This window comes from Lates calcarifer, linkage group LG10, assembly GCF_001640805.2.
Source record: "Lates calcarifer isolate ASB-BC8 linkage group LG10, TLL_Latcal_v3, whole genome shotgun sequence".
NCBI lineage: Eukaryota > Metazoa > Chordata > Actinopteri > Centropomidae > Lates > Lates calcarifer.
In genome coordinates this window covers 4,213,028-4,240,767 of record NC_066842.1, presented here as the reverse complement: position 1 = coordinate 4,240,767, position 27,740 = coordinate 4,213,028, and the positions used below count along the sequence as shown (strand labels likewise).

General features: G+C 39.6%; 1 protein-coding gene across 1 annotated transcript; it reads left to right on the top strand.

Moving 5' to 3' along the window:
- The first annotated feature begins 962 nt into the window (after nt 1-962).
- LOC108894928 (switch-associated protein 70-like) lies at nt 963-27,740 on the top strand. The gene is given in 13 exon segments (XM_018693565.2): nt 963-1,161; nt 2,882-3,022; nt 9,815-9,988; nt 11,733-11,921; nt 11,923-11,961; nt 13,451-13,597; nt 13,958-14,066; nt 15,273-15,454; nt 20,878-20,985; nt 22,320-22,486; nt 23,797-23,995; nt 24,287-24,383; nt 26,341-27,740. Coding segments are annotated over 13 exon segments (1,767 nt in total). The 5' UTR covers nt 963-1,065; the 3' UTR covers nt 26,460-27,740.

Below are 27,740 nucleotides of genomic sequence, written 5' to 3'. Positions count from 1 at the left end.
CACACATACAAGGAATTTGCCTCTGTATATTGGTGAAAGATAAAAAAATAAAGGTAAAAAAGCAAGTGCTGTTTCACAGGGAACATAAATATAAAGTGGAGACTGCTGTGTGTGAGGGTGATAGTCCAGAGATGTGTGTTTATGTAACATGTGGTGACTGGGGGACCTGAAAGTACCGGAAAATACCAAAGGGGCTTTTGTGTCTTCTGCACCTGCAGCATAGAAGATGATGCTTGAAGTTTAATGAATGAATTTAAATGCTTTTTCTCCAGTATTTTATTTTTCATTTTCATTTTTAGCAGAACAAGAAATGCTCCCAAGTAGATGAGACTTTCTTTGTTAAGTTGGTTCTTGAAAGTCTGAGTTTTTCCATCTGTATGAGCGATGCCATGTCGGCCTTCCACCTCTGAAAGGAAGTGGGAGAAGAGTGAGAAAGAGTGAGACAGGGTACCTCTGATATATTACATCTGTCAACCTGGATTTGCAGTAGTGAATCTCTTTAAATACTTTAAAATCCAAAATAACAGAATTAGAGGCACATCTTTTCAATTTCGTCTCTTGTTGTGTTGTCTGTCTGCAACCATGTCTTTGAATGTGTGTATTTGCTTCCTGTCTTGACCCCCCGGACTAAATTTTTAATAAAGAAAATAGTCTTACCCATTAGAAACAGCTCTTAGTAGAGTTAAATAAATAAAATGTATCTTTGATGAATTTAATCACTCTCCCTGCAGCTATTTCAAATGTTCTTCATCTAATTAAGCTCAATATATAACCAGTTAAATGGCCACAATCTGACGCCCCAACATTAACCTTGAAGAAACAGCAGCTCATTGTAAACACAGTGTAAACACAGCGTGTCTGATGTGTGTTTTCCTCTCGCTGAGCGGTGCTGCAGCTCTTTAATCATCATGATGCCAAACACGCAGCGCAAAGTGTCTGACAGCGGGTCATGTGACTTTCCCCCCATTGTGTCCAACACAGACGGTTCAAACACTCAGAGAGGAAGAGTCAAACATTCAGCCTGAGAGAAAAAGACGAGAAACATAAAGGTTTTATTTCACCACCATGGCCCTGCGGGACGAACTGTTAAAGTCCATATGGCACGCGTTTACTGCGCTGGATGTGGATAAAAGCGGGAAAGTCTCCAAATCTCAGCTGAAGGTAAAAACAAACAATCTTAACTCATCTTTTTAGCAGTGCTGCTGTTTTCTGTCTTTAACCAAAGCAGGGAAACCATCCCACTACTCTCAACTCTTAGTATCTTTCGGCGAAATGTTAAAATATGTCGACTTTTTTCGTGCTCAACGTGTTTCCTCCGCCTTAAAAGTTTGTGGAAAAATACAAAGTGCGCTTCAGTTTGAGACGCACCTGTTTGTAGCCTCACTGATTGATTAACAGCGGGTAAACAAAGTTTAGCAGGTTTAGAGAGAACAAAAAGCCGCAATAAAAGCACAAACCACCGCAGGAGTAACATAGTCAAACCAGTGAAGATTAAATGAAGAAGTTTTAGGGAAGTTTGAAGTCATTGGAATATTACTGTGACTCTGTTTGACATTAAAACTACCAGTAGTAGCACATGAGGCACAATAAGAAAAAACAGGTGCATTAAAGTGATGGTAAAACATGATAAAGGCGGATTAGCATCATCATAATCTTACTATTCCTCCATTTTACAGAGGGAGGCAGCTTTATAATCCCATAAAACACTGACTAATCTGCCTGTAATCTCCCAAAGTAATATTTAATCTTGATATCAGTGAGTATTCTCAGTCTGTAAACATATTAAAGGAAGTTTTTAGCTATTTTTATGTCAGATTTCTCACCATAAGTGATTTTAAGAAAGGATAATAGTTAGATTTATTGTTATCAGGGGGAACTGGGTTAGAATAGGTGGAAAAATCCAAATGAAACTCAGCCAAGTAAAACACAACTAAACTTTTTTTTATTTTTATTTCCCGTAGATAACTCGGATATTGTATACAACATTATGACACACCCACATATTTCTGACTGCTACACTGCGGTGCCAGCCAAACATTGTTCATCAGTTAAAAAAAAAAAAAAAATCAACAATAAAGGTCAGGTTTTTCAGGTCAACTACATCTGAATTAACAGAGGAAGAAGTTTGCAGTGGAGGTTTAAGGTTTGTCACTGTCTTTCTACATCATTCTCCTCCATGTCCACATGTATGAGCGTCATCTGAGTGCAACAGCTTGACAAAGAACATGATGGGAAATACAGGAAATCACCAGCTCATGCAGCAAAATGTGGTGAAGAAATGTGGGTTCACTGGATCTTAAGCAATAATATCCCACATATCAAAGTATATTTATGAGCCAAAAGGAGCAGGGCCTGAAAATAATGGTTTAATTCAAGCTGAAATAGTTTGTAAAATAAACAGTTCTATCTTATTAAATGTGAATATTTGCAGATTATATTTGTGTATATGACTTTAAAGTGAATCTATTCAAACTTTTTGACTATTGGTCGGACAAAACAAGACACCCAAAGACATTGGATGTCTTGTTGACAGGTTTTTTCTCTGTTTTCTGACATTTATAGACTAAAAGATTTATCAGTTAGAGGGTGAATAATCCCCAGATGAAAAGGTAGAATAGATGATAAGGAAACAAATTGTTTTGTAAAGTCTGAGCAAACGTCTCAAGAAAACATGACTGTGACATGACATGGGAATGTAGGATCCTTTTGTTACATATCCATTTTTGATATTAATAATTAATCATTGTTCTTCTTGAGGAAACTGCCAGATACTCTCTGGTTACAGCTTCTCTGTGTCAATAGAATATTTTTAGGTTTCGAACTGTTGGTTGGACCGATTGACAAATCCATCATAAACTCAGAGTCCTCTCCATCGTTTCAGGTGCTGTCCCATAACTTATGTACAGTGATGAAGATCCCACATGACCCTGTCGCACTGGAGGAGCACTTCAAAGACGACGACGAGGGTCCTGTCTCCAACCAGGGATACATGCCATACCTGAACAAGTTCATCCTGGATAAGGTCAGCTAACAACTCTGACTCTTCGCTCCTGTTTCCCCTGCTGTGGCTTTTCTGTGGGCAGTTTTCATGTCCTCTTCATGTTTGTGGGGGTTTTTTTAGGCAAAGTGAGTCACCAGTCTGTGCTGTGACTCTTCATCTTTTTGTATGGAAAATGAGACATTATCAGGAGAACAGACTTTACAGTAGGCCTGAAAAGAGATGTGGCACTATGTCTGAGGGTGCAATTTCCACTCCTGTCCCTCCTCTTTTATTTTAGGGTTTAGTTTAATTTGCTCACATAGTGTTGTCTGACTGTCCCACTGCTAACTCCACCAACCTTATTATGAAGCCAGTTATGTTCCCAAACATTAGACACAGCCCTTAGTTGACTGCTAGTTTAGGATTTCGATTGGTCTGAAACATCGGCGCTAAAACTAATACAGTCTAATGCAACAGTCGTGCAAGAAATCCTCCTTCATGAAGGTTATAATGTTCAGTTTGTGTTGAACCTGTTGGATTAGGCTACATTAGCTACTTTAGCTAGGTGTACCTAATAAACTGCCATCTGAATGTATATTTCAGTAGGCCTACACCACTGGCTGCTCTGTTAATTAGAGTGTGTATCTGACTGTCTGTCTTTCATATACACCCTGACATAATGTTTTATTAGAACATAGGAGACCATTGATTGACACACAGTATTATCATATCATTGCTGGTGTCACAGTCTTTTTGTCCATCAGTCGTTGTACGGTGCTGAGCTCAGACAGCGACACAAACCCAGTTTTTGAACCCTGAGTTGGTTCATTGAGCTGCCTGTCTGTCCCTCTGTGATGACGTTAGGACGGGTCACAGCCTGACTGCAGAGCTGGTGATTGTTTCTCTGAGCACGATGTGAAAAGGCCTTTTCCTTTTTGTGATGTCACACACAGCCGTGAACTCTGATAGGACTCCCGCTGCCTGTTTGGAATTCTCGTTGTATGATGTCATGACGATGCAGTTGGTGAATGGCTGTTGCCATAGTGAAAGTTCGGAATTCTGTTGTGTCATGAGAATTCTCTCCTGAAGGTCACGGAACTCTTACCTCTGATTGTACCAGGGTGTCAGCAGGTCTTTAAAAGTCTTCTCCTCCAAACAGAAAACTCCTTAATTTACAAAAGTCTTAAACATTTTCTCTTGCTTGCTGTTTTTTTTTTTTATTACATTTACTTTTCTATATAAGTTAATTTGACAATTAATTTGAATTTTAAATGAAAATACTAAAAAAAATCAATCACAATTTCTCAGAGTCCAAATTGACATCTTTGATTTGCGTCAAGATTTGAAAAAACAAGAAAATATGCAGTTTTTGCTTCAAAATGACTTCATTGATTATCAGAAAAAATTAAATTAATTAATCATCTGTTGATCTTTGAATTGATTTAGCTCTGGTCTCTGTGAATGTGAAGTTTAGATGAGCTGTAGTTTGGTTTTGTCTCTTCCTTATCAGTTGTTTTGGTTGTGCTGCTGTAAAGTTTCATGTCGACTTTTTTATGATGCCTGAAGGAAATGTGTCTCTTTTCTTGTGATGTCAAGGTTTAGGGCCTGTGCTGGTGTTGCCATTTTAGTGATAAAATTGCTCTACAACAATACTTTTCCCTCCGAGAGATCTTAACAGTCTATTGTGTTAACTTTCCCCTGTGGGATCTCATCAAAGTCAAACGTGCAGACTGCTGCTGTCGAGTGTCAGGACAGTTCTCAGGGTCAGCAGTGATACTTTTACCGCACTGCTACTTTTTTTGTTTTTAAACCGGAATAATTTGTGTGTCATTTTGTTTTAGTTCTGTTTTTTTTTCCCATGAAAACAGCAAGACTCAACAACTTCTGTGTAACTCTGGAGTTTACTCTTCAGAGAAACCTCAGTAGTTCCTTCTCTGGCTTTTGAAGAAATTAGTTGGATTGAAAAAGTTGACAGCCAGCAACACCATATCAGTCCTGTGTGTGTGTGTGTGTGTGATGCAGCAACACACACTTTAACCCTTTCACATACAGTGTCTGACAGTACCTAGTACCTTTTTATATGAGCTTTTTCCAAGACTACATGTTTTATAGCTACACCATTCCGTCAAATGAAAATAATTTAAAAAAGATTTCTTGTACGTTGTAAGTTATGTGTATCTGAGCTAAATTTAGCTGGATGATGTGTGTTTGTAAAGCCTGACCCACTGGCCGTTCAGAAAGTGTAACATCACTGTGAAACAGGGAACGCTTTTCTTATAAGGAAATGTAAATTCTGGATTTAGGTTCAGGAAAAGAGACGTGACGTCATGGGCAGACGTTCCATACACACTTCGTACATGACCACCCCACCCACCCATTGAAGTGGAGGTGACAGGGCCGTGGAGAGCGTGGGCGTTGGTCAGTACATTCAACTGCTCTCACTCCTGAGGAAACTCCACCCGGTCACACAAGGAAAACTGTGTATACATGTATGTATGTGTGTGTTGTAGCCAGAACCTGAAAAAGCAGGAAAACTAGAAACCAATTTCACACAGTAATGGAGTTGCAAGTCAAGAAAAACACAAAAACCTAAAGAAAACATACATATGCATGTGTGCATTTAAGGTAGTAATGCTAGATGCTAGATTGCTGAAGGGGCCTGCTGGGTCCAAGGGCCTAAGGGGTCAGGGGGGCCACTGGACCAGTTTTTCTTGTTGGAAAGTCGATCAAATGACTACAAAGAGACACAAAACCGCTACAGAGCTGTAAAACAAACACAAAAAGAGACTAAATAAACTCCAAATGTCTGTGTTTAGGGGTGTGTTGTCTCATAATCCGTCCATATGTACGTGTGCGTCATGCTCACCGACTCAATTCACTTGTCACTAACAATGCAGAAGAAAATAATGTGCGTAGTGCTGACATTTAATCTTATCGCAGTACAAAGAGGGTCACAGCTGTGTCAGTGTGGTGTAACTGCTGAGCTCAGTAACCCGACACTGAGACACTGAAGACTGTTGATCTGGCAGCAGAGACAGAGGTGACGTTAAAGCTCAGGACTCAGCACTTTGTGGTTTGATGGAGCGTAGCATTCCTCAGAAACAAGTGATCCTGTGTGACCCTGAAATACCTGGTGTGTGTGTGTGTGTGTCTTCATGTTTTCATGGACAGTGTTTCCACGCTGAGCTGCAAAAAAAAAACAAACTATTCTGATTTTTGTGAAACTTCAGTTGAAAAATAAACTCTCTGGTGGAGAAAATCACATAAAGGAAGGTGAAAGTGTTTCAGAATATATCTTTTCTGGTAGTTTCTTGCCATTTATCAGCTGATATATATCCAGACACTGATATATCTGCATTTATAAAGCAAGACGTGAGTCCAACAGGTGCTCTTTAGTGAGGCAGCCACATGTACAAATGAAATGTCTTCACATCCAGAGTGGACAGGAGGAGTAAACCAGAAAAATCCAAACCTCTCATTAGATCCCTGTGGTTCTGATGGGTTTGACTTCCCTTTGTCTTTTTGCCTCCTCCTGTTGTTTTCAGTGGTTTTGCTCACAGTAAATTTGTGTGGTGCTTTCCCGTTGAGTTCAGGTCCATTGAACCGCAACGCGCAGATTCACACTGTTGACCACATGCAAAACTGTCCCGATGGTGCTCACTTTTGAGGGAACAGAGAAACGACGCCATCACAGCTCCACCAGTCTACCAGCACTATCTATTTTGCAAGAGCGAGCAAATTTGTTTCACTGTGGTCTCTCTGGTCTAACCGGGCGTTTAGAAATAAAGTTTTGAAACCCTGAAGTCTCAACACATTAACCACACAATTGTTGAAGTTTCTGGCATGGATGAACCACCCAACCAGCACCTGCACATTATGTACGATAACTTTTTGCTTCAGAGCATTAAAACCTCTACTCATTTCCTCTTTTTTAAATGCTTCTCATTCCATATCTTGTCTTAACCTTCTCTGAACACTGCCCCTGTCATTTGCAACAAACCCTTTGATTAAATGGTTGATGGTCTTGTTTAACTGGTAACAAGTTCATTGTCTTGTTTCGCTTGTTTTACTTTTGTGCGAGATGTTAACGCTGCTGCAGACGAGGCCGGAGTTTGGCTCCTGAATCCTAATGAACATGTGGCAGTGGAGAGGAGGGGAGGTGGTGCTGACAAGGCTCTTATTGTTGAAGTGTGGAGACTGAGAGGGAGAGAGTGATGGATGGAGTTAGAAGAGGAATAGAAAAAGACAGAGAGAAAGAGAGAGAGAGAGAGTCAGCGAGCCACGAGGACAAAAAAAACAAGACGAGCATGACACAACAATGTCGGACAAAGAGCTGCTCTTTCATAACAAACTCAGCTTTCACAACTTCACTACTGTCCCCTCCTCCCCGTCTGTCGTTTCTGTCCGCTGACTCATTCAAAACCACAAATCTAAAAGCAGCAGAATGATACAGACGATCCAGACACCTCAACGCAACCCTTCACCATCCTCACATGAGAGACATATCCATCATGCTGAGTAATAACAGGATATGCTGTTCTAGAGGTGGCTACAAAAAAAAAGCTCGTAGCTTCAAGTTCACTAAATCAGCAGCCGTGTTTATGAGCAATTACAATGGTTTCCAATTGTGACAAGTTCCCACGATGGAATAAAAGTTTATTGTCTGTTTGGATCATCCTTCTTCCTGTGGTTCAATATACAGTACAGTGAACAGGTGTTTACACTCACACTTCATGCAGTAAATAAAAGTTACATGATCATTACCTGCAGCCAAATATACATGACAAACAAACTTTAAACAGAAGAAGAAATGTAATTTAATTTGCATATTTTTTAGTCACCAGATTCTCAAAATGTTTAGTATGGCAGACTGTAGAGATATCATCATTATTAATGATCATATATGTTTACAATCTGTTTCTATATTCTGTACATGTCTGTCCATCCTGGAGAAGAAATTCCCCTCCTCTCTTCTTCCATCTTTTTTCCCTTATGTGGGGAAATGTTTCCATTTTTTCTCCAAATTTGTGAAAATTTCTCTGGTTCTGCCTCTTAAAAGGAAGTTTTTCCTAGTGCTGCTCGTGGTGGGAGTCGTTGGGTCTCTGTCGGTCTAGACCTGCTCCATATGAAAAGTGCCTTGAGATAACTTCTGATATGAGACTGGTGTTTTCACCTGTGTCTGTTGTTTGTCAGCAGGATTACGCAACAATTACTAAACTGATTTGTACCAAACTTGATGGAGGGATGGTTCACAGGCCAGAGAGGATGCCATTAAATTTTGGGGACAGATAGAAGAATTTAGCACCCGTTTATGTTTATGTTCTAAAGGCTCGAGTCAACTTTCAAATCCTAATTACTGTGACTCAAGTCTGACTTGAATCCCTGTCTCAAGTCTACAGTCCAGGTTTTTTGTTCCAACTTTCACGAGTCCTGTCTTCTTGAAGGTTTGAATTTTTGTTGAAACTGTTGTAGAGAGGGTGTTGTTTCAACTCACTTTGGAGGATGTAGTTTGTGGTGCTGAGAGATGTTTCTAATATTTAATGGACTCTCGCTGATATGAAATCAATGTAAGGCTGAATTTAGAGCTCAAAGGGGGAGATGAGAGTTTCTGGGAGACTCTGGGTGGAGTATCACTTTAACATCCAGCCCAGGTTTCCACACAGGCGCTCACCCTAAATTAGCACAATAGAGAGTTACATCAGATCCTGTGCAGCCTTACAAAAGTTCAGACCACTTCACTGCAGTCATTCACTCGGGCTGAATGTCTCTCTCAGCACAGAAGATGAAAATAATTAAACGACCGTGAGAGAATTTAGGATAAAAATCGTAGAGCAGGTTGGCAGCACTGCAAGTTTATTTAACTCAGTCGTCTGTTTATTTCCAGTTGGAAAAAGTTTGGGGGTGGTTTTTTCTCTGATGTGACGTCACAGTTCAGAGTTTCTATTGTTCTTAGAAAATCAAGTGTGTGGTGACGTGAAAACAAGCAGATTTTTCTCAGTGGTTTGACAAAACAATCACAGCTGAAGGTCGAGAGGTTCCAGAGCTTTCAAACATATCACACAGTTTAATCTTAAAGGTCCCATCTCTTTCTATTTTCCAAGATTTGACCAGAACATGCCCAGTTTTTGTTATTGTTTGTTATTGTTCCTTATGATGTCTTTAAATAAACTGTTCATGATACAGAAATAGCATCAGGAGCGTCACAGCAGGATTAACATGTGAGTGATGTACAAGTACCACTTCATGTTATCGCTGCTCACATTCTTGACTTATCGGTAGCTGATGTTATCTTCATTTTCTCCGTTCCTGTGCGGAGGTTATGAAACCAGGTTTCACAGTGTTTAAGCATATGGTGGTTTTGTTTCGGGGTTCAGATCGGTTTTTAGTTGCACCAAACGTTTGGAGTTTTGTGTTTGTTTGCTGGTGGCTTGTGTTTCTGACGGGACAGCTGCCAGGAGTCTCCATGGAGACACTCCTGTTCACCGGCTCGAGGAAAACACTTCCCCTCCACAGCACCGATTGTACCTTTTCAAGAGCTTTCCTCCCATTTTCCTCTGGAATTTGAACCTCAGTGGTTTTTATTTAGACCACCTTTATTTTCTCTCTGCTTCTGGCTGTTCTGGCCTTGGCTGGACTTGTGTCATCTCTCTGGGAAGACAGACACACAATGACATTTTTATATAAATAAAGACTAAATAGTGTTACATGTCTTTAGGTTTCATAAATTATTCAATCAGTCACTTTTTGGTTGAACTGAGAAAACACTACCTGTCCTCCGTCTGTGTCCAACACGAACCCATGTCTCACCTCGCTTGTTTTGCTGCTCTGTCACAGGTGACTGATAACTTCGACCGCCAGGACTTCAACAAAATGTGCTGGACTCTGTGCTCCAGAAAAAACCTGGAACAAAGTCAGCTGCTCATCTCCAATGATGACGCCTTCAAGATCTGGTGCATCTTCAACTTCCTGTCGGAGGACAGATACCCACTGATCATCGTCACTGAGGAGGTAGGTGTCCGTCCCCGCCCTGCCCCATCCAATGCTGCGTTCACGTTCTACCTTTTACGATCAGCTGAGTGAGGAAAAAACTTAATTACCAGCCTTTTACCAGAGGTACCAGGAATTTGTGACAAAAGTGGTAACAAACTGCTACAAATATGTAACACAAGAAAATAAAATGGTGGTCAGTAGATACAGTGTGCCACATGGTGATTAAAGAGTAGGGATGTAGCAATATCAAAATCATAACAATAATATAACAATTCCACGATATGATAATTATTGCGATATTTTTAAAAAGGCAAATGGAGACTTGGAACGAATTTCTGTTTATTGAACAATGATTAGGCATTAATTTGAAAGTACAAAAACAGGCAGTTGTATTCCAGACGTGTAGGTAAACCAAGGCTGCGGTTAAATAGTCCTTCCTTTCTTAGGAAGGTTCCAAACTGAGTGAAATGACCTGGATGTATCAGCCATGATAAGAGCTGGTTCTCTAAATGTTAAGGAAAGGAGCTTCAGTGCTTCCTATTTTATCTCCTTTAGCAGAAGAGACACTTGACCTTCCTTTACGAAAGGAAAGGAGAGAATGCCATCCCACAATTCCTTGCAACAGCAGCGTTTAAAGTGACGCACTGTGGCAGATCCACGTACACGTTGACACGACAGAGCTCCTGTTTTATGTTTGTGACACGATCCAAAACTTCTTAAAATCTTTCCCCCACTCTAAAAAAATAATAAGAAGAGTTTGTCTTCCATGTGTTATAAATAAAGTTGGTTTAAAAAACGCCTAGTGTTAGTGCAGGCAGATTCTCTAAATACTCTGTACCTAAGTCCTTTCCTCGACCTCATGACGTTTTTCCATCGAGGTCGAGAAAAAGTGGTAAGGAAGGGAGATTTTTTTTGACTATTCGACCGGAGCCACAGTCTGGCAGTGTCTGCACATTGTTTTTTGTTTCTTTTGTTCTCACAATATTGTGAAATCGACGAAAACGTTACATCCCTAATAAAGAGTGATTTCAGATGCCTCTAGCAGTTTCCAAACTTCAACTGAAACCTCAAGTTATGATATTTCATCACATCAAAACCGCTGTTGATATAGTGCCCTCAAAAATTCAACGACTTCTATTAAACAATAGAACGACTGTGTCCACATGTACATGGCCTTTTGCAAACACTCCCATAATGCAAAGCACTTCAGCTGTTAGTGATGATTTTAAAAAAATCACCAGCAACAGTCTTTACATTGGAAAAACACTTTCTCTGAAATGGGTTGGTTTCTTGACAAAATAGGGGAAGTTATTGACGTAAATGCCAACTAATAACTTCCTGCTCCAGGCAGAGCTCATATAAACTGGCTGCTGTTTGTTTAAAATGCCATACAGGTCTGACATGAGTTCAGAACTGGATTTCAGTCGTACTGTCTGTGCATATGTGGCATTCTGCTGCTTCAGTAACCGACCAGTCTGTTGCTCAAGAGCAGAAAAGGAAGTTTCCAGCTTCCTGTTCTTTTACAGACGCTGGAAGATTTATTGTTGGGTACAGCAAACATCAGAGCTGAATCACAGGAAGGTTGTTTGCAAAAGAAATGTAAATTTATGTGCCGCAATAAGCCCATGAGATGAACAGGAGGAGGAACCCAGGCACAGGGACAGTCAGTCATCTCTGAATATAAATGAACTGCTCTATGTTTTAAAGAAAAATCATATTATATATCATGCTCTTGTGTTTGTGTGTAACCGTCCATGCACAGATTGAGTACTTCCTGCGTAAGCTGACAGAGGCGATGGGGGGCAGCTGGGTGGAGGAGCGCTTTGAGGACTACAAGCTGCAGCTGGACTCGAGGCAGCAGTGTCTTAACGCCTGGGAGCTCATCAGCCTGGTGGGGTCGGGTCACTTCAGCAAAGGCATGGACCGGCAGACGCTCTCCATGGGCATCAACTGAGGTGTATCAGGAGCTCATCCTGGATGTGCTCAAACAGGTGGGCGGCACACCTGCACAGGCTGAGCTCTGAGGGGAGGGCCTCCATCAAACAAGTAGCAAGAACTGTGCCATTCTGAAGGCTGTGGTTTGTGATGTTGCTGAGTTGAGTTGCATTATACAAAAAGGCTTGTCTGTTGTTTGGCCCACCCTCACTGGTTTGAATGGGGTGTACAAAATAATGGGAACATCTCTCAACTTAATGTAGTATAGTCCAACAGCACAACAACAGTCTCAAAAATTAATTATAATTAACGGTTGAATCAACACCTCTTTAACACGCTTTCGTTATGGAGGATTTATGGTGCGTTCCAGTTGTCCTCGAAGGTCAGGATGTCTGAGTTACAAGTCGGAATTCGAACTCGGAAGTCTGATAAACCCCACCTAACCACAACAATTTGGTGACAATTCAAAATGGCTGCTACTCGCATCAGTAGTAGCGAACACTCTGCTAATTTCGCTGTTTTTAGCAGTTAAGTTTTATTTGTTGCACATTGACTCAGTCATACGCGCAGTACTGTTAATTGTTTATCTGTAGATGTGTTGCTACGCTGTTTGTATGCGCAAAATACCGCGTAGAGCGTTGTTATTAACTGGTATTGCTAACAATGGCTAGCGATGACAACAGCTAGTCCGGGATACGTTTAAGACGTTTAACGTTTATTCAAACAGTTAAACTCGAACCACGTTTTGAGAACGGTGGCGTGTTAGGTGAAGTGTTAACATTAAAATCTAATGTTGCGTATTTGTTTTGAAGTTGTCTATACTCCGAAAGAGCAACTGTAACGTTTCTGTGAGCGTTCGTCTTTTCCGACTTCTCAGCTGGAACGCCGTTAACTCGTAGGTGACGTCACTCCCGGTTCTGCGTTCCATCCTCCGATGTACATGGAACGCGCCATAACTGCAGGACTGTTAGAATAGAGTGGATCAGTTTTAGCTAGGTGTAGCTAATAAACTGACAGCTGAGTATGTTCATTTGAAAGTTCCTGTTTAATCTGATCCTCAGTGTGTGGATGTTGCTGAATAATTTCTCCTTGTTAAATACAGTTTAACACATATTTTTCTTTTTGTCAACATGAAAAAATAAACAACAAATTAATTCCTCTGTGCCATAGAGCTCCATGATCACACACACTGTAGTTTATTTGACTGCTGCTGAGCATACTCATAAAAGCTCATGTGTGTTAATCCGCTGCTGAAAATAGTTCCCAACAGATGCATTATTTCCTCCTGTTTTCTAAAAACAACAGTACCCAGCTGTTTTGAGAAATAATTTATTCTAATCTTGTTATTTATTCTTTAAGAAAACGTTTTCAGTAGGAACCAGTGGGTGCCACATTTTCATAGCATTTGTTGACCACAAGAAAGAGAGAAAAACCTCAGTCGAAGGCATTAATGAGGTTTTTCAGCAACATGTAGGGAATCCGGTCTGTAAATTCTTGTTCTGTGAAGTAGCTGTTGGTCTAAATGACCCCTTTTTCTCTCTGCAGGGCTACATGATGAAGAAAGGTCACAAGAGGAAGAACTGGACGGAGCGTTGGTTCATGCTGAAACCAAACTCCATCGCCTACTATGTTGGCGAGGACCTGGCGGAAAATAAGGGAAATATTTTACTGGATGGAAACTGCAGCGTGGAGGCAAGAACCTGCTGTTTTTTTGTGTTTGTTTTTTGTTTTTTTTTTTTTTTTAATGAAAAACAAATTAGTTAGGTGGCTAAAAGTAATTCAACAGTTTTTATGCCTCTGTGCTGGCAGTAACTAACTCAGAATGAATCAGATTAGTGGTTCGATTCCCACGTCAGTCGAAGTGAGAAGTTCAGGAGAGCTTGGAATTTATTCTTGACCTTCAGCTGCATTTCTGTGCCTTCCTGGCATAATGAAAAAGCCCTGAAAATGCTACCTAGTGGACATTATTTTGACACTGATTGTGGTGCACTCTTCATGTTTTCACACATCTGTGTATTTATCAGCTGTTAAACTCTACTGTTTTTTCCTCAGCCTTTACAAGACAAAGAGGGAAAGAAGTGCCTCTTCCTCATCAAGTCGTCACAAAAAAGCTTTGAAATCAGCGCATCGGACAAGAAGAAGAAGCAGGAGTGGATCCAGGGTGAGTAACATGACTTAATTCTAAACTAAAACTCACAGGCATTATTCCTCTTATTACTCATCTGATTATTGTTGACTCATCTAATTATGTCTCACTCAATCACTCCCTATTCCTGTAAATGCACTTTTTGACCTTTTATATTCACCTCAGAGGGAAATTTAAAAAATCCATAAAAACACAGAAAAGAACTTTTCAATAGTTGGCGAGAACTGTTAAGTCGAGTCATTTCAGTTTTTAGAATAGAATAGGCTTTATTATCATTGTACAGTTAAGTACAACGAAATTGTGGGTGCTCCAAAAAGACAAATAGTGCACTATAGAAGATATTTAAATACAATAAGAAATATGAAAATGTACACTATATACAAGAAGTACACAATATACAAGAGATACAAAAAAATACAAGAATTGCAAAAATATTTACAAAAAAATTTACACAGCTGATTGATAAAATAATGGAAAAACAACACATGACACATTCAAATCACTTATTTTGTCTGAGCAACAGTTTTTATTATATCGAAAACAGGGAAAATCAGTAAATAATAACATTTAAGAAGCTGGCACCAGAGAATATTTTGCTTAAAAACTTACTCAAATGATTGGCGTGACGAGGTCTCGCGATATTAAAAGATGACCATATTTGTCGTAGGTTGAAATAAGCAGTCTCGCGAGACAGTATCCAGCTACAACTAGCATGACTGACAAAGTTGTGTTGCGTTCCAGTTGTACTTAGAAGTCGGAATTTCTGAGTTTCTAGTTGGAGGTTTCAACTTGAACTGCCCCTGAAGTCCGATTTCCAACTCGGAAAGTCAGAGAAACGTCACCAACCCCAACATAAGAATTCAAGATGGCGGCTGTTTGCATCAAAAGTAGAGAACACTACTAATTTTATTGTTTATCGCAGTTCTGTCTTATTTGTTTCATATTACCTCAGTCACACACATAGTACTGTTCAAGTTTTACACCGTGGACATGTTGTTATGCTGTTTTGTGTGTGCAAAACACCGCGTAGAGCGTTGTTATGAACTGGTATTGCTAACAGTGGCTAGCAATGGCGATGGCTACTGCGTGATACGTTTGAATTAACGGTCATTAACGTTCCGTTTGTTTACGAACAGTTAAATCATTAAGTCATACATTAAAAGCTGAGTGTGTTTTCCCACAATTGTTTTGACATATAATTTGATTTTTGTTTCCTCTCAGCCATTCAGACCTGCGTGACTCTGCTGCGTCAGGGCCGGCCGGCGCCGCACCGTGAGGCCCGGCAGAAGCGACGTGAGCTGCGGATGAAGCAGCAGGCGGAGCAGGAGGAGCTGGAGCTGAGGATGAGAGAGCTGCAGACGGCCAACGAGGCCAAACAGCAGGAGCTGGAGAACATGAGGAAGGTGAGAAAAACAAACAAACAGAGAAATACACTCACACATCCCCTGTGAATCCTGTCTGGTCAGGAAATGTCCGTTCCTGTTTTTATAGTATCCTGAATTTAACATTAGATCAGGGAGGAAGTGCTTCTTGGACATGAGGAAGGCAGGAGGAATTCATGGGTAAAGATTGGACTTGTCAACATAACATGGAAGAGCCTCAGTCTAGTCTGGTTTACAGAGTTAATTCTACTTGTTTTCTGTTTAAATACACTGTCAGACAAACAGGGGAAGTAATTCACTGGAATTTTGTTTGTGAGTGAACTTTAGGGATTTACCCTCCGGGGAATTTCTAAACCCTGCAACTCTGCTCTCATAGAACTTGACTCAGACAATTTAAGAAGTGTTAAGGAGGGTTATTCCCCTACCAGGATATAGGACGCTGGAGGAAGAGGACATGTTGTTCTGAAGTCGTTTAAGACAGTGCGTCTGGTTGTGTGGCTTTTGAAGACGCATATTTTTCATAGCTGACTCAGCTGTTTGGATGTGAAGTGTCTGTTTCTTCCTCAGATTGTACTGAACCAGCAATCACATCTTAACATGTTGGAAAGTGTTTCTGGTTTGTTCTCGATGACCACACTCAAAGGCAGAGTAAAAAAATCATCTGTCAGTGTCGAGCAGACATTCCTGGCAGCTTACTCTGTAACATAGATACTGCAGTTCTACCATTTACCTTGTGATAAGATAAAATTTACTGCCGCCATGATTACTTTCCCTTAGTATGTTGTGTTTGAGCATGATAAGCCTTCAAACCTTAAAGGATAACTCCTGTATTTTTAAACCTGGGCCTCTGTTTTTGGGTGTAAATGATTGATGGAGACAAAAGACCAAGAACAGCTGCTGCAGTGTAATCTAATGGGCAGTCGTCTGTGTTTTTACCACTGACAGGCTCAGATTGTTATAAGTGTCTGTCAACATTAAAGATAAGATTCCCACAGAGAGAGAGCTTTTTATTAAAGAGTAAGATCCTTTTGTTTAATTAGAATCATCTCTATGTATCACACTACCAGACTCCACTGACAAAAACGTTCATTTTACCTGGCAGAACACAGCAGCTGCTGGAATACCTCTGCTTTGTTTGTGTTATTTTTGGTTTGTGCTCCTTGCTGTGTGTTCAGTTTTCAGATCCTTTGCATGAGGAAAAGTGCTACACAATTAGACAAACTCAGCAATTGAGGCAGAGGTGTTCCAGCAGCTTCTGTGTTCTGTTTGGTAAAATTATTGTTTTTGTCAGTGGAGTTTGGTAACAATAATGGTAGTGATTAAAGAAAGCAGTTGTTATCCTGTCAGAGCATCATATTGTGTTTGAAATCCTCCGCTTGTTCACTCTGAAACATCCGAAGGAGGAAATAGTTCCTAGGAGGAAGCTTTGTGTATAAATATTCTTCCCATCAGATATGCCATCACTGCAGTTACACTTACTACAGCTGATGTCATCACATCTGCATCCAAACAGTCTCAAAGCTGACTGGACGACATTCCTCAGAGATAAAGCCAAACCTTAAAGCCTGAGCGCACTATCTCTGAGTGTAATTTTCATGCGACACACACATGCTGGTTTCAGTCACACACACACACACACACACACAGTGCTGCGGTTCACACAACAATTAAAGTAGGCCACCTAAACTCTTCTCTGAAACTCACCGCCAGCTCATGAATACCAATAATAGATCAGCTCCACCCTCTGCCTCTGACGAATGAATGGTCTGTCACTTGCTGCAAACAGAGGAATGTGGATTCAACTTTTGTTTTTAAGGGGAGGGGGGAGTGGGGGTCGTCGACATGAGTCTCTATTAAACATGTTTTTCCAGTTAATCTTCCTAAACCCGACTCCACTCACACTGACTGCTCATGTTAAAACGCATTGATTATGTGGATTCAACCCAACACCGATGACGAATGGCTGCTTCCTGCTAACACCGTGAATGGCTCAACGGGAAGTGTGTGTTTTCACAAACAGCAGAGGGCTGATGTCATACATTTGACTGAAACACACTGTAGTGTTACGCTCTCTGACGTTACTGTTCACTTATTCGTTTATGGCTGTTGCAGGCCTGTGAGAGGTCATGACCTTTGTTGTTTCAAAGTAAAACGTCGCATTTTCAGGGTAGTAACACTATATATTAAGGTACACTCATTCACCATTAGCTAGGTGCTTATTAGCATGCATATTGGCTCTTTATTGATCATTATAAAGCACTTATTAATCCCTTATTCCTCACTCTAGAATACGGACCATATTCTGAGTTACAGAAACTTAATTTAGATTTATTTTATTTTGATATTTTTCTATTACCCCTTGTTGTTTTGTGTTTTGTTATGTTGTCCACACTGAGCAAAGCATATTAAGATCATACTTCATGTATAACAGCTTCCTTACTTACTATCAATAAGCAGTAATTAAGAGATTGAGGGAAAACTCATTAACTTGTCAATGGTTTAATGGATGTAGAACATGATCATGTAGAATAAGGGATCAATAAGTGTTTTATAATGACTAATAAAGGGCCAATGTGCATTCTAATATACAACTATATGCAACTAGTTGATGGTGAATAAGTGTAGCCTAATGAAAAGTGCACTAAAACTGCACACCTGCATCACATGTTCCCTCTCTTTGATGAATTTCCTGCCTTTGAGTGTGGTCATTCAGATCAGGCAGAAACACTTTTGATTTTTGAAGTGGTCATCATATGATCGGCTTATTTTCCAGTATAACTCACCTGTTAATCATCTTTTTTTAAATTAAAAAAAAAAAGAAGCACTTGAATAAGTGAAGAAGTAAAAGCAGATGAGTAATTAAACAGAAATACAGGCAGATACACAAACAAAGAAGATAATACTTACAGAGAGAGAATGCAGTCATGAATCATCGGTCCCTTAATGTGGTTTCTGTCAGTCCTCCTGATCGACATCGATTCATATGAGGCAGTTTTTTATCATGTAGTTAACCTGTTCTCTCACCTCTGGGGGTTTGGTTGATTTCCAGTAACTGAGCACTGCTCTAGCAGCTGTAGTCATAACCACTACACATTCCTCTTTGGATATGTTATGCACTGATCAAAACAATTTTTTATTTAGCTTTATCTGTCCTTAGTTTATATTTCTAACGTAGCAGGGCCAGCTCTAGTAAACCACGTGTGAACCTGGTTTTGGCTGCGCCTCATGTGGCCACATGTTCTGCTTTCATAAATAACAGTTTTTGTGTGAAGGTCTGCATGTTTTTGTGCGTGGGCATCATTTATACATCTTCGGACAGCGTTACCATCATTGTGTGAGGGTATTTTTAACTGAGTGATTGTAGATTTTTGAAGGGTTTCATCAGCACAACCAGCTCAGTGCAGTCAAACCAGTTCACATCACAGTTGTGTAACGTACAGTGTGGTAGAGGACAACAGTTTGTCAGTCTTTGTCGGGGATGACACTGCCCCACCATGACTCCACAACAATCTGCCATTGAGGTGCAAGTCTCCGTCGCACATAGCTGACGGCATGAATGAACAATGAACACACATGCACCGAGAGAGAAATCTCTTTCTCTCACACACACAAACGCACAACAGGCACTCTCACACTATGCTGCTATACTATAAGAAGTGGTATCGCACTCTACAGACAGTTCACAGCGGGATGACATGAGTTAATTTGAGGTTACTGCTCAACCACTCACAATTTTTAATTTACTGAAATATTTATTCCACCCGTTTTATTATATCTGCTTTGAGATACAGGAAGTTTTTGATGTGCATTAACCCAGGACCCTATAGACCTCACTGGCTTTTTATTAAAGGAAACACCACCCCCAAAAACCAGGGCACCACAGGGACTACAGGAAGATCTGGTAGACAGGAAACTGAGTTACTGCTTCACTATTTCAGATACAGTGTATGAGTAAGGTAAAGGTTGTGATGCATTGTGTTGTACAAAGATTTGCAGACTGAACTGTGTGTACAGTAAGAAGAGGAATCACACTCTCAACATGTTGCAGTATTTCAGAAATATTAACATGTATGGTACGCACTAAGATTCTTAAAATCTTACCTGATTTAGAAAATGTGAATGACCACACACATGACGACAAATAATATCAGATTTCACAGTTTTGTTCTTATAGTGTGTGGTGTGCAACAAGAAGAATCTTGCGTGGTTAAATGAGGCTTTAGAGTAAACAAACGTGGCGGACGACAACATGTCTTGTTTGTTGTGCTTCCGTCTTGAATTAGCGTGCTTCCTGATTAGCTAGCAGACTTTCCACGTGACAATTCAGAGTGCGTGCTCGGCTTTCCTCTGTGTTCCTCCAACACAACAGGATTTTCACTTTTATCGTGGCGGCCCCGATCGTCTTTCGGAGCAGATCGGAGAGCGTAAAATCACAGTCAAATTTAATTTCCCTCAATTAGATAGACAGTGCTTTTAGAGCACAAAAAAAACAGTTCTCCAGTGATGTGATCCCCAAAGTTGAAAAGTTTTACAAAGTGATATGTTGACATGTAATAAGATGAAACTCATGTCAGCTCAGGCCTCAGATTCAGTCATGACCTGCAAATGAAAAACATGACAAACAGGAATGAATCTTTTTTTGGTAATCAGACATTTATTGTGAAAATTAAATAATACAACAAAGTTATTAGTGTTTTATTTACAAGAACTGAAACAGTGTACAACTATAATTTTTTTTTCTTTGAGTGAGTAAACAGTTTGTAGAGGTTTACAAAACAGTCATGTAGGTTTTTCCCACAATGAGTTGGATATATTTGATGAAACTGTGAGAGACTACAGCCTTTAAATACTCCTCCTCAGCAGACGCCTGAGTTCACGTTGAGCATCAAGTCATCTGAAGTTGATCTCGAACGCACCTCTATTTGTTTTGTGAATTGATTTTGTGTGTTCCAAAATGTTAGAACAGAAATCACAGGCTGAGATCTGCCACAATCTGTTGCCAGCTTCTTTTTTTGTTGAAAATAACTAAAGTGGTTGCATTATAGTTTATAGTACAAATATTATACTGCTTGTTAGGATTAAGTGATATCTTTGAGTCTGTGTTTCTAAATATTATTTTAGCTGTGAGAACTATGTGTTTACACTCAGTTCCTCTTCACAGCTTTATTGTCTGCAGCACATTTGCTTGTTTATATAGACCGCAGCTTGCTTCTTCATACTTAAACTTAGCTACTAAAATATCCACGCTGTAATTTTCCCGATTAGGTTGTGTAGCATCAGCTGAGGTGGTTTTTTTTTTGTTTTTTTTTTTCCTTATTTACTTCTGTTGAACATGAAAACCCGGTGACACCTGCCCGTCTGAAAATGGAAAGATGCTTTTAAAGGTTCTTTTATCTACTGGGAATATCTTTAACTTTTTTTTTTTTTTTTTTTTTTTGACCCAGGCTCTGGAGGAGTCAGCAGCTAATGCAGCAGAAGAAGAAAGAAGGCGTCTTCAGACCCAGACTGAACTCCAGGACCGGTACAGGATGGACCTGGAGAGAGAGAAAATGGTACGTGGTCACTCCTTGTCACCTTCATCCCCAGCTTCTGGAGCAGAAAGTGCTGTCGCTGCAACAAACACACCAAATTTTATATTATTGCGTCATAGTGTGTTATTTATGTCAGTAGAAGTAGTAGTTGAATTAAGTGAAATACACATTTTAATCTATCATTTAATCTACAAGTGTCAGTCTAACTGAGAAGTAAAAATGAGATTAAAAAGATTCAAACTCAAGAACCGCAGTTCATGGTGAAGGTTGTTGAAAGCAGAAACAGAAACCACTTGACAGCAGATGAGTAATTTAAATCCTCACTACCCATTAGTATTAATACACATTTTTTGAATACAGTATGTGGTGAAGACGTTTCTAATGTAGCTCAGTTAATACAGTGACAGTTTGTTGTTTCTAAACGGAAACACGTACTTGTTAGTATAATTGTAACAGTGCTTCACTGCCCCTGGTGATACCATTTTGACATGCTCAGTGCACAGCCATGAATGTGGTGAAGCAGTAGATGATTATCAGCCATCACTAACGTTTTGAATTTGAGAGACAGCTTGAGTTTTAATTTATTTTTGACTAAAAACAAAAAATGAAAAGGAAAATACAACGCAACCAATCATTAACACATTTATCTAATATATGTTATATATATATAATACAGAGATAAGACAGAGATGTTGATCTAACTTTGACAGTGTTAAATGGACTGTGTATAATCTCACTTCAATTGCATTTTTAAAGTTATTCTTAAATCAGTCACATTAGAGCTGCAACCAGTTATTTAATTATTTTTACCATTAATTAATCATTTGGTCTATACAGTGTCAGAAAATAGTAAAAATACCCATTACAATTTCTCAAGAGGCCAAACTGATTGCTTGTTTGACTAATAGTTAAAAAAATATTACATTTACAGTGAAATAAAATGAAGAAAAGCAACAAATCCTCACTTTCAGAAGCTGTAATTAGTCAGTGTTTCCATATGTCCCTGATAATTGTACTGCAAATTATACGCGTTCTGCGCTGCCTTCGTGGTGTAGTTGCATCTTTTTTCTTCATGTCAGGTAACAAAAAAACAATGTTTCTCAAAAACTGCTAATCCAAAAAACTCGACAGTTGCCACTGCACTTCTTTGGATCTTTAACAATACACCTGGGAAGTCTGAAGTTGATCTGTGGAGCGGTTGTTGAGAAAATTGAAAGACAGACACAGATATTCCTCTATTTATAGTTCGATAATTGTTGATGAAGTTTATTAACTGACTAACTACTAAGGGTAAATTGAGTATTTATACTGAATTCCAAATTAAAAGTGTTGCTCTGTATTTCCTTGCACAACAGGTACGGCAGCAGATGGAGGAGCAGGTGGCCCAGAAGTCCACCGAGCTGGAGCAGTACCTGCAGCGTGTCCGTGAGCTGGAGGTCATGTACCGTCAACTGGAGGACGCTCTGGAGGATGAGAGGCGCGCCAGACAGGACGAGGAGGCCGTCCGTCGGCTGCAGGCACGGTCAGTGACAGTTTGTTGTTTGGTCGCTGCCATCGTATAGCAAGTACAGCCAAAAAAAATTCAAGGGTTATGTTGGTGTAAGTCAATATATAGAAAGTTAATTATTCTACCTAAATGACGTAACTTCAGATGTGAGCTGGTTTATTTTACTTAATATTTACTGCATAGTAAACGGTCCATGACAGTCCTTTAACCCACCTCCAAACATCCTCACAGCCTGAGTCTGATGCTCTTTTCTATGGGAGTCCGACATACACATGCAGCCAGACGTTTGACTTCTACTTCCCTCTCTCCACCATGTTTCCTCCCTCGTCCTCCCTTCTCTCTGCTGACATTTACTTTCCACCTCACGTTTGACTAACCAGTAGTGAGCGTGTCAGCACCGCTGCACCAACCTCAGTGCTTAAATTAAACCGCTGCAGTAGCACGACAGCGATCAGCCCTTTATCTCTAGACGTTGGCTTTCATCAGAACAGTCCACCATACAGGGGGTTGTCCAGTCTTTTACCACTTTAAATAAGTCCATGGATATAAATTTAAATAAATAATCACACTGGACAACCCAAATAAAGTGTTAATAAAGAATCCTGTGGTTAGAAAAGTAATAAATAAGTCATCCTGTCACCTTATGAGGTGAGAATGCAAGGTGCCACATTTTAATAGTCGCAAACCAAACAAATTACATTTTAATTAACTTCATCAATGAAGCATCATATGCACATTTTGGTTCATGCTTTGTCTTTTGAGGAAGCACTAAAATCTGAGCTGCCTTTATATAAATATGTTTGATGAGTAATATAATAACGTAATATATAATATATATAATAATGTAAATTGAGTGCAATCTGTAGTTACATCTACGAGAGCCATAACTGAGGTAAATAACTGCACTATAGCACCACCTGCTGTCACATTATGATACCACAACAACCTGTTTATCATAAATGCGTAAATTAGTTGCTTAATTTTATTTATTGGACAGAGGAAACGTCTCTGTCATAGATTTGACATTTTTATCATTTTAAATGTGTCTAGGCCTGTTAAAGTTTAATATTTTTAAACACTGACTTTAAATTTGTATGTGTAGTGATGATGGATTGGATTTTACAGGAGCTATAAGTGTTCCTGACAAAGTAGTATTGAAGAAAAAAAAATCAGTAATATTGGTTCGTCAGCATCAACAGTGTTTTAAGAGGAAATAGGGTTAGGGTTAGGGTTAGGGGAAATGAGAAGCCTACCTCTTGTAAACAGTACTAATAGTATATAAAGAATACTTTCCTCTCACCCATGTTAATGTCTTTGTGGGGCAGGTTACTGGAGGAGGAGGCCACGAAGAGGGCAGAGCTGGAGCAGATCCATCTGCGGCAGCAGCGGGCCATCTCGGAGACGGAGGCTGAGAAACAGGAGCTGGAGAAGGAACGCCTGGCCAAAGAGAGCGCCCTGCAGGCTGCGATGAAACAACTGGAACATCTGGAGCAAGAGAGGCAGGGGGCCCTGGAGCAGTACCAGGTCAGCTGAGAAACTGTTTTCTAATTCAAATTACAGTGTGGCTCGTGGACAAGTAAGTAGTTAAAGCTGGGGGTGTAAATAATTGTGAACTTTATGTTTAGATCAGTAAGTGTGTCTACATTTACTACAAAAGACTTTTCTATTTCTAGCTTGGCCACATGGTGTCATTATATGATTGCTAGATGGAAGGTGACTAGTTAGATAAAAAAATCATACAAGAAAGTTAATACAATGTACTGAAAGTGCTGTTCTTTATATTAACTATGCTGTGTCTTTGTGTGTGTGAGCCAGACGGTGATGAGGAAGCTGGAAGACGCAACCAACAACACAAAGACCTGGAAGCACAAGGTGGCTGAACACGAAGGCTTGTTACGGCTCATTCAACCAGGTAACGACACACTGACCACGGTTTTCTTCTTCGTCCATCTTTGTGAGGACTTAGTTTAGGATTAAAGTTAGAACTATGTCTGAGTTAACGTTAAAATCCTGTTTTTGAGACTATTTGTGGCCACTATTTTTTTAGCCAGCGTAGAGGTTGTGCCCTTACTCAAAAGGACTTATGTTGGCCGAACAGTGTCATGAAAGTCACACACTCCCTCCAGGATTTGAACCTGGTTCTTCTATTGGTGAGAATAGATGTGTTACATACACCACAGGAGTTTAGGAGTGGCTTCACCACCACGTTCAGCCAACTTAACAATGTCAATAATTAGTTCCCATTAACTAGCTCCTACATTTTGATAACTTGTCCCTGCGTTTTGGCTAATTAGTTCCCACATTTTAATTAATTAGTTTCCACGTTTTTATTTATTAGTTCCAACAGTGTAAAACTTACAACTCAGCACAGGTAATTCTATAATCCTTCTACAGTGTTCACCTGTTTGTCTACCACCTGCTCCTGCCAGCCCTATTTTTGTTAATGGCTATAATTGATAGAATGTTTGATTTAATGTTATTACACACTCTTGATACAGATCAGTTTCTCTTGATGTATAGTCTCATGATTAATGTAATTATATTAACTAATTTTGCCTTGCCAGCTAATAATGAACGTAACATATTTGAAACTAGGTGCAGTGCACTTCATGCTTTGGAGAGAAAGCCTGTTGTCATTTCTCTCTGTATAAAAGTGTGGAAATAAATTAATTAAAATGTGGGAACGATTTGTATCTTGTAAACGTAATAGTGCCTTTATCCTACTAATTTCCCAGTAGAGTTTATTAGTAAAATTAGTTGAGGAGAAACAACTTGGCTCCTTTTAATCCTGAGATTCAAACTCAGCCAACTATGTAGACTCTGCTCCCTCAAAACAGGTTACAGCTAAAAACAAATTCAAAAAAGCTGGAAGGGAGAAAACATAACAATGAGATATCTGAATTCTTGGCTAGAGGTTTCATAATAAGAATGTTGTTTACTACAAAGTAAAAGGACAACTTTAGTAGACATAATATCAGTCTGTCCAAACGCTTTTGGTAAAAGAAAGTTCAAGAATTTTAAATGGCTTCATATTTTTCAACAGTTCATCTGGTATGAATAAACTCACGGTCAGTTCACATTTAAAAGGCCAATGGATAGTATTTTGTCTTAAATGTAAAGTAATTCAAGCATTAACGACTTGTCAACACAATGCATAAGTAATCATGTTGTTTGTATGTTTAAATCTGGTTTTATGATCACGAGGCTGACCTCTACTTAAAAAGACTGGAGGAACTAGGAGCGTTTTTGGATTAAAATATTAATTAATTGATCTCCCATTAAATAACACACATGATTGGGACTGTTATAACCAAAATATTGCTGTACTGACAAGCCGACCACAGGGGAGATCATTTTTCACGAGGCTAGGCCCTTTTTGTTTTACGCTGCACAATATGTACCAAATGTTAAATAAATTCATAATGAAAACAAGAGTTATGAGTGTAATATTTCCACCAACTGTCTGTTTGCATGCAGTGCTGGCTGCTCAGTGTTTAAGATGGAAACAATGGCAGCTGCTCTTGTTGCAAAACCAAACGTAACTTTACCCGTTTGGGAACATTTCGGATTTCAACCAAATGAAACGGGAGAGCCAGCCAATTCAGCCAAAACAAAATCTAAAGTTTGCACCAGAAAGGTCTGACCACGCTACTTATCATCCAGCAGTGATGTTGGATGTGGTTAGTCACTAAAAAGCTATTTATCCTATTTTTCAGTTGTTGGTGGTTACATAAATAACCTTAGCACCATGCTCCTCAGCCAAAGATCGCTGTTGAATTAATTTAAAATGGCAAATAAGGGTATAATCCACCTTGAATGAAATATTCCTACCTCTCAGGTGAATAATCTCTTGAATTTTTCTTCTCCAGGTTCCAAGGGACAGCGGCTGATCACCAACTGGGGCCCGGCAGCCTTTTCTGAGGCGGAGCTCAGTCTGAGGGAGAAGAAATGGCAAGAGATGAAGAACCAGCCAACCCAGGCTCAGTAGAGCTGCTGTAAGACCTGAACCTTTAAAACATGTCTACAACTCAGAGGAGGATAGAGGGGTGCTGGGATATACTGTAACATATCTAAGTAGCGACTCGAAGGAGGGTCTCTGGATTTTCAGTGGAATCCAAATGTAAGGGGGCATTAAGTGAACAAGTCTCTGTCATCGTAGGCCACCATAGATTAAAGGAGCAGTCACATTTTCAAAATATAAAGATGAAGTTCTCTTATTTTAGCAGGGATCCAATAATAAATACTAAACGAGGAAGTGATAATGTGAGGAAAAGTGCTGGAGCGAAAGCTTTGCGGTTACGTTTTTTTTAAGTTTCAAGTCCAGTGGGGAAGAAGTTCTGTTTCCAAAACAGTGTACAGGATTTAAAGAGTTGTAAAGGCAGGAGAGTTCACATGGGTAAATACTGATGTTTAACCCCAACAACCACCATAGAGACAGTATATTACAGTAATTCTGGGCTGCAGGGCAGGAAAATAACTTTAAATAATGCCATAGCCCTTTTGATTTGTCGGTAGTTTAGCGTTTATCCTCTTAAAGGACCAATGGCGAAGCTACCAGTCTCTTAATACAAAGCTGTAACTGGTTAGAACTTCAGTCTATTAACAGAGGACAGTTGCTAACAGTATACAGGCTATAAACACAGTATCATATGTTGGTTTTTTATCTTTATCTATGAAATGCACTACGTCTGACCCTTCTGCAGTGTTTTAGGTTCAATCTGCTGTAAAGTTAAGAGCTGGTCAGAACTTTGAATCCTTGTGTAAAATCTTTGCAAGGAGCTACCGAAATTACTACAAACCACTCTGTTTCCTGTGACTACGATCTCCTTAACTCATTGGGTATAAGGGATTTTTGTAAATATTTTAACGGCAGTTCTGTTTTTTTTCTCTTTCTTACTAAAGTTAAGCTGCACAAAGGCGGCTAATGTAAAGTCAATGATGTTTAATAAACTGCTAACAAAGCTGTCTTCTAAGAAAATAAAACATCCTGAATTGAAATATCACGTACGATTCACTAAATTGTTTATTGAGCTTTTCTCTGTCTGACTAACTGGCTCTTAAACATTTCCTGCTTGTAAACACTGTGTCAGAAAATAGGGCATTTTGAACAAGAATGCTAACCGCTGAACGTTTGTACTGTGTTGTACTGTAACCTCCAGTGCCCTTGATACTGTCGTGAGTGAACATTGTGATTTCTATTTTGTGTTTTTTTATATATATATGTAAAAAGCTGAAGACTGAACTATGTAATAAAACATATCCTGAATAA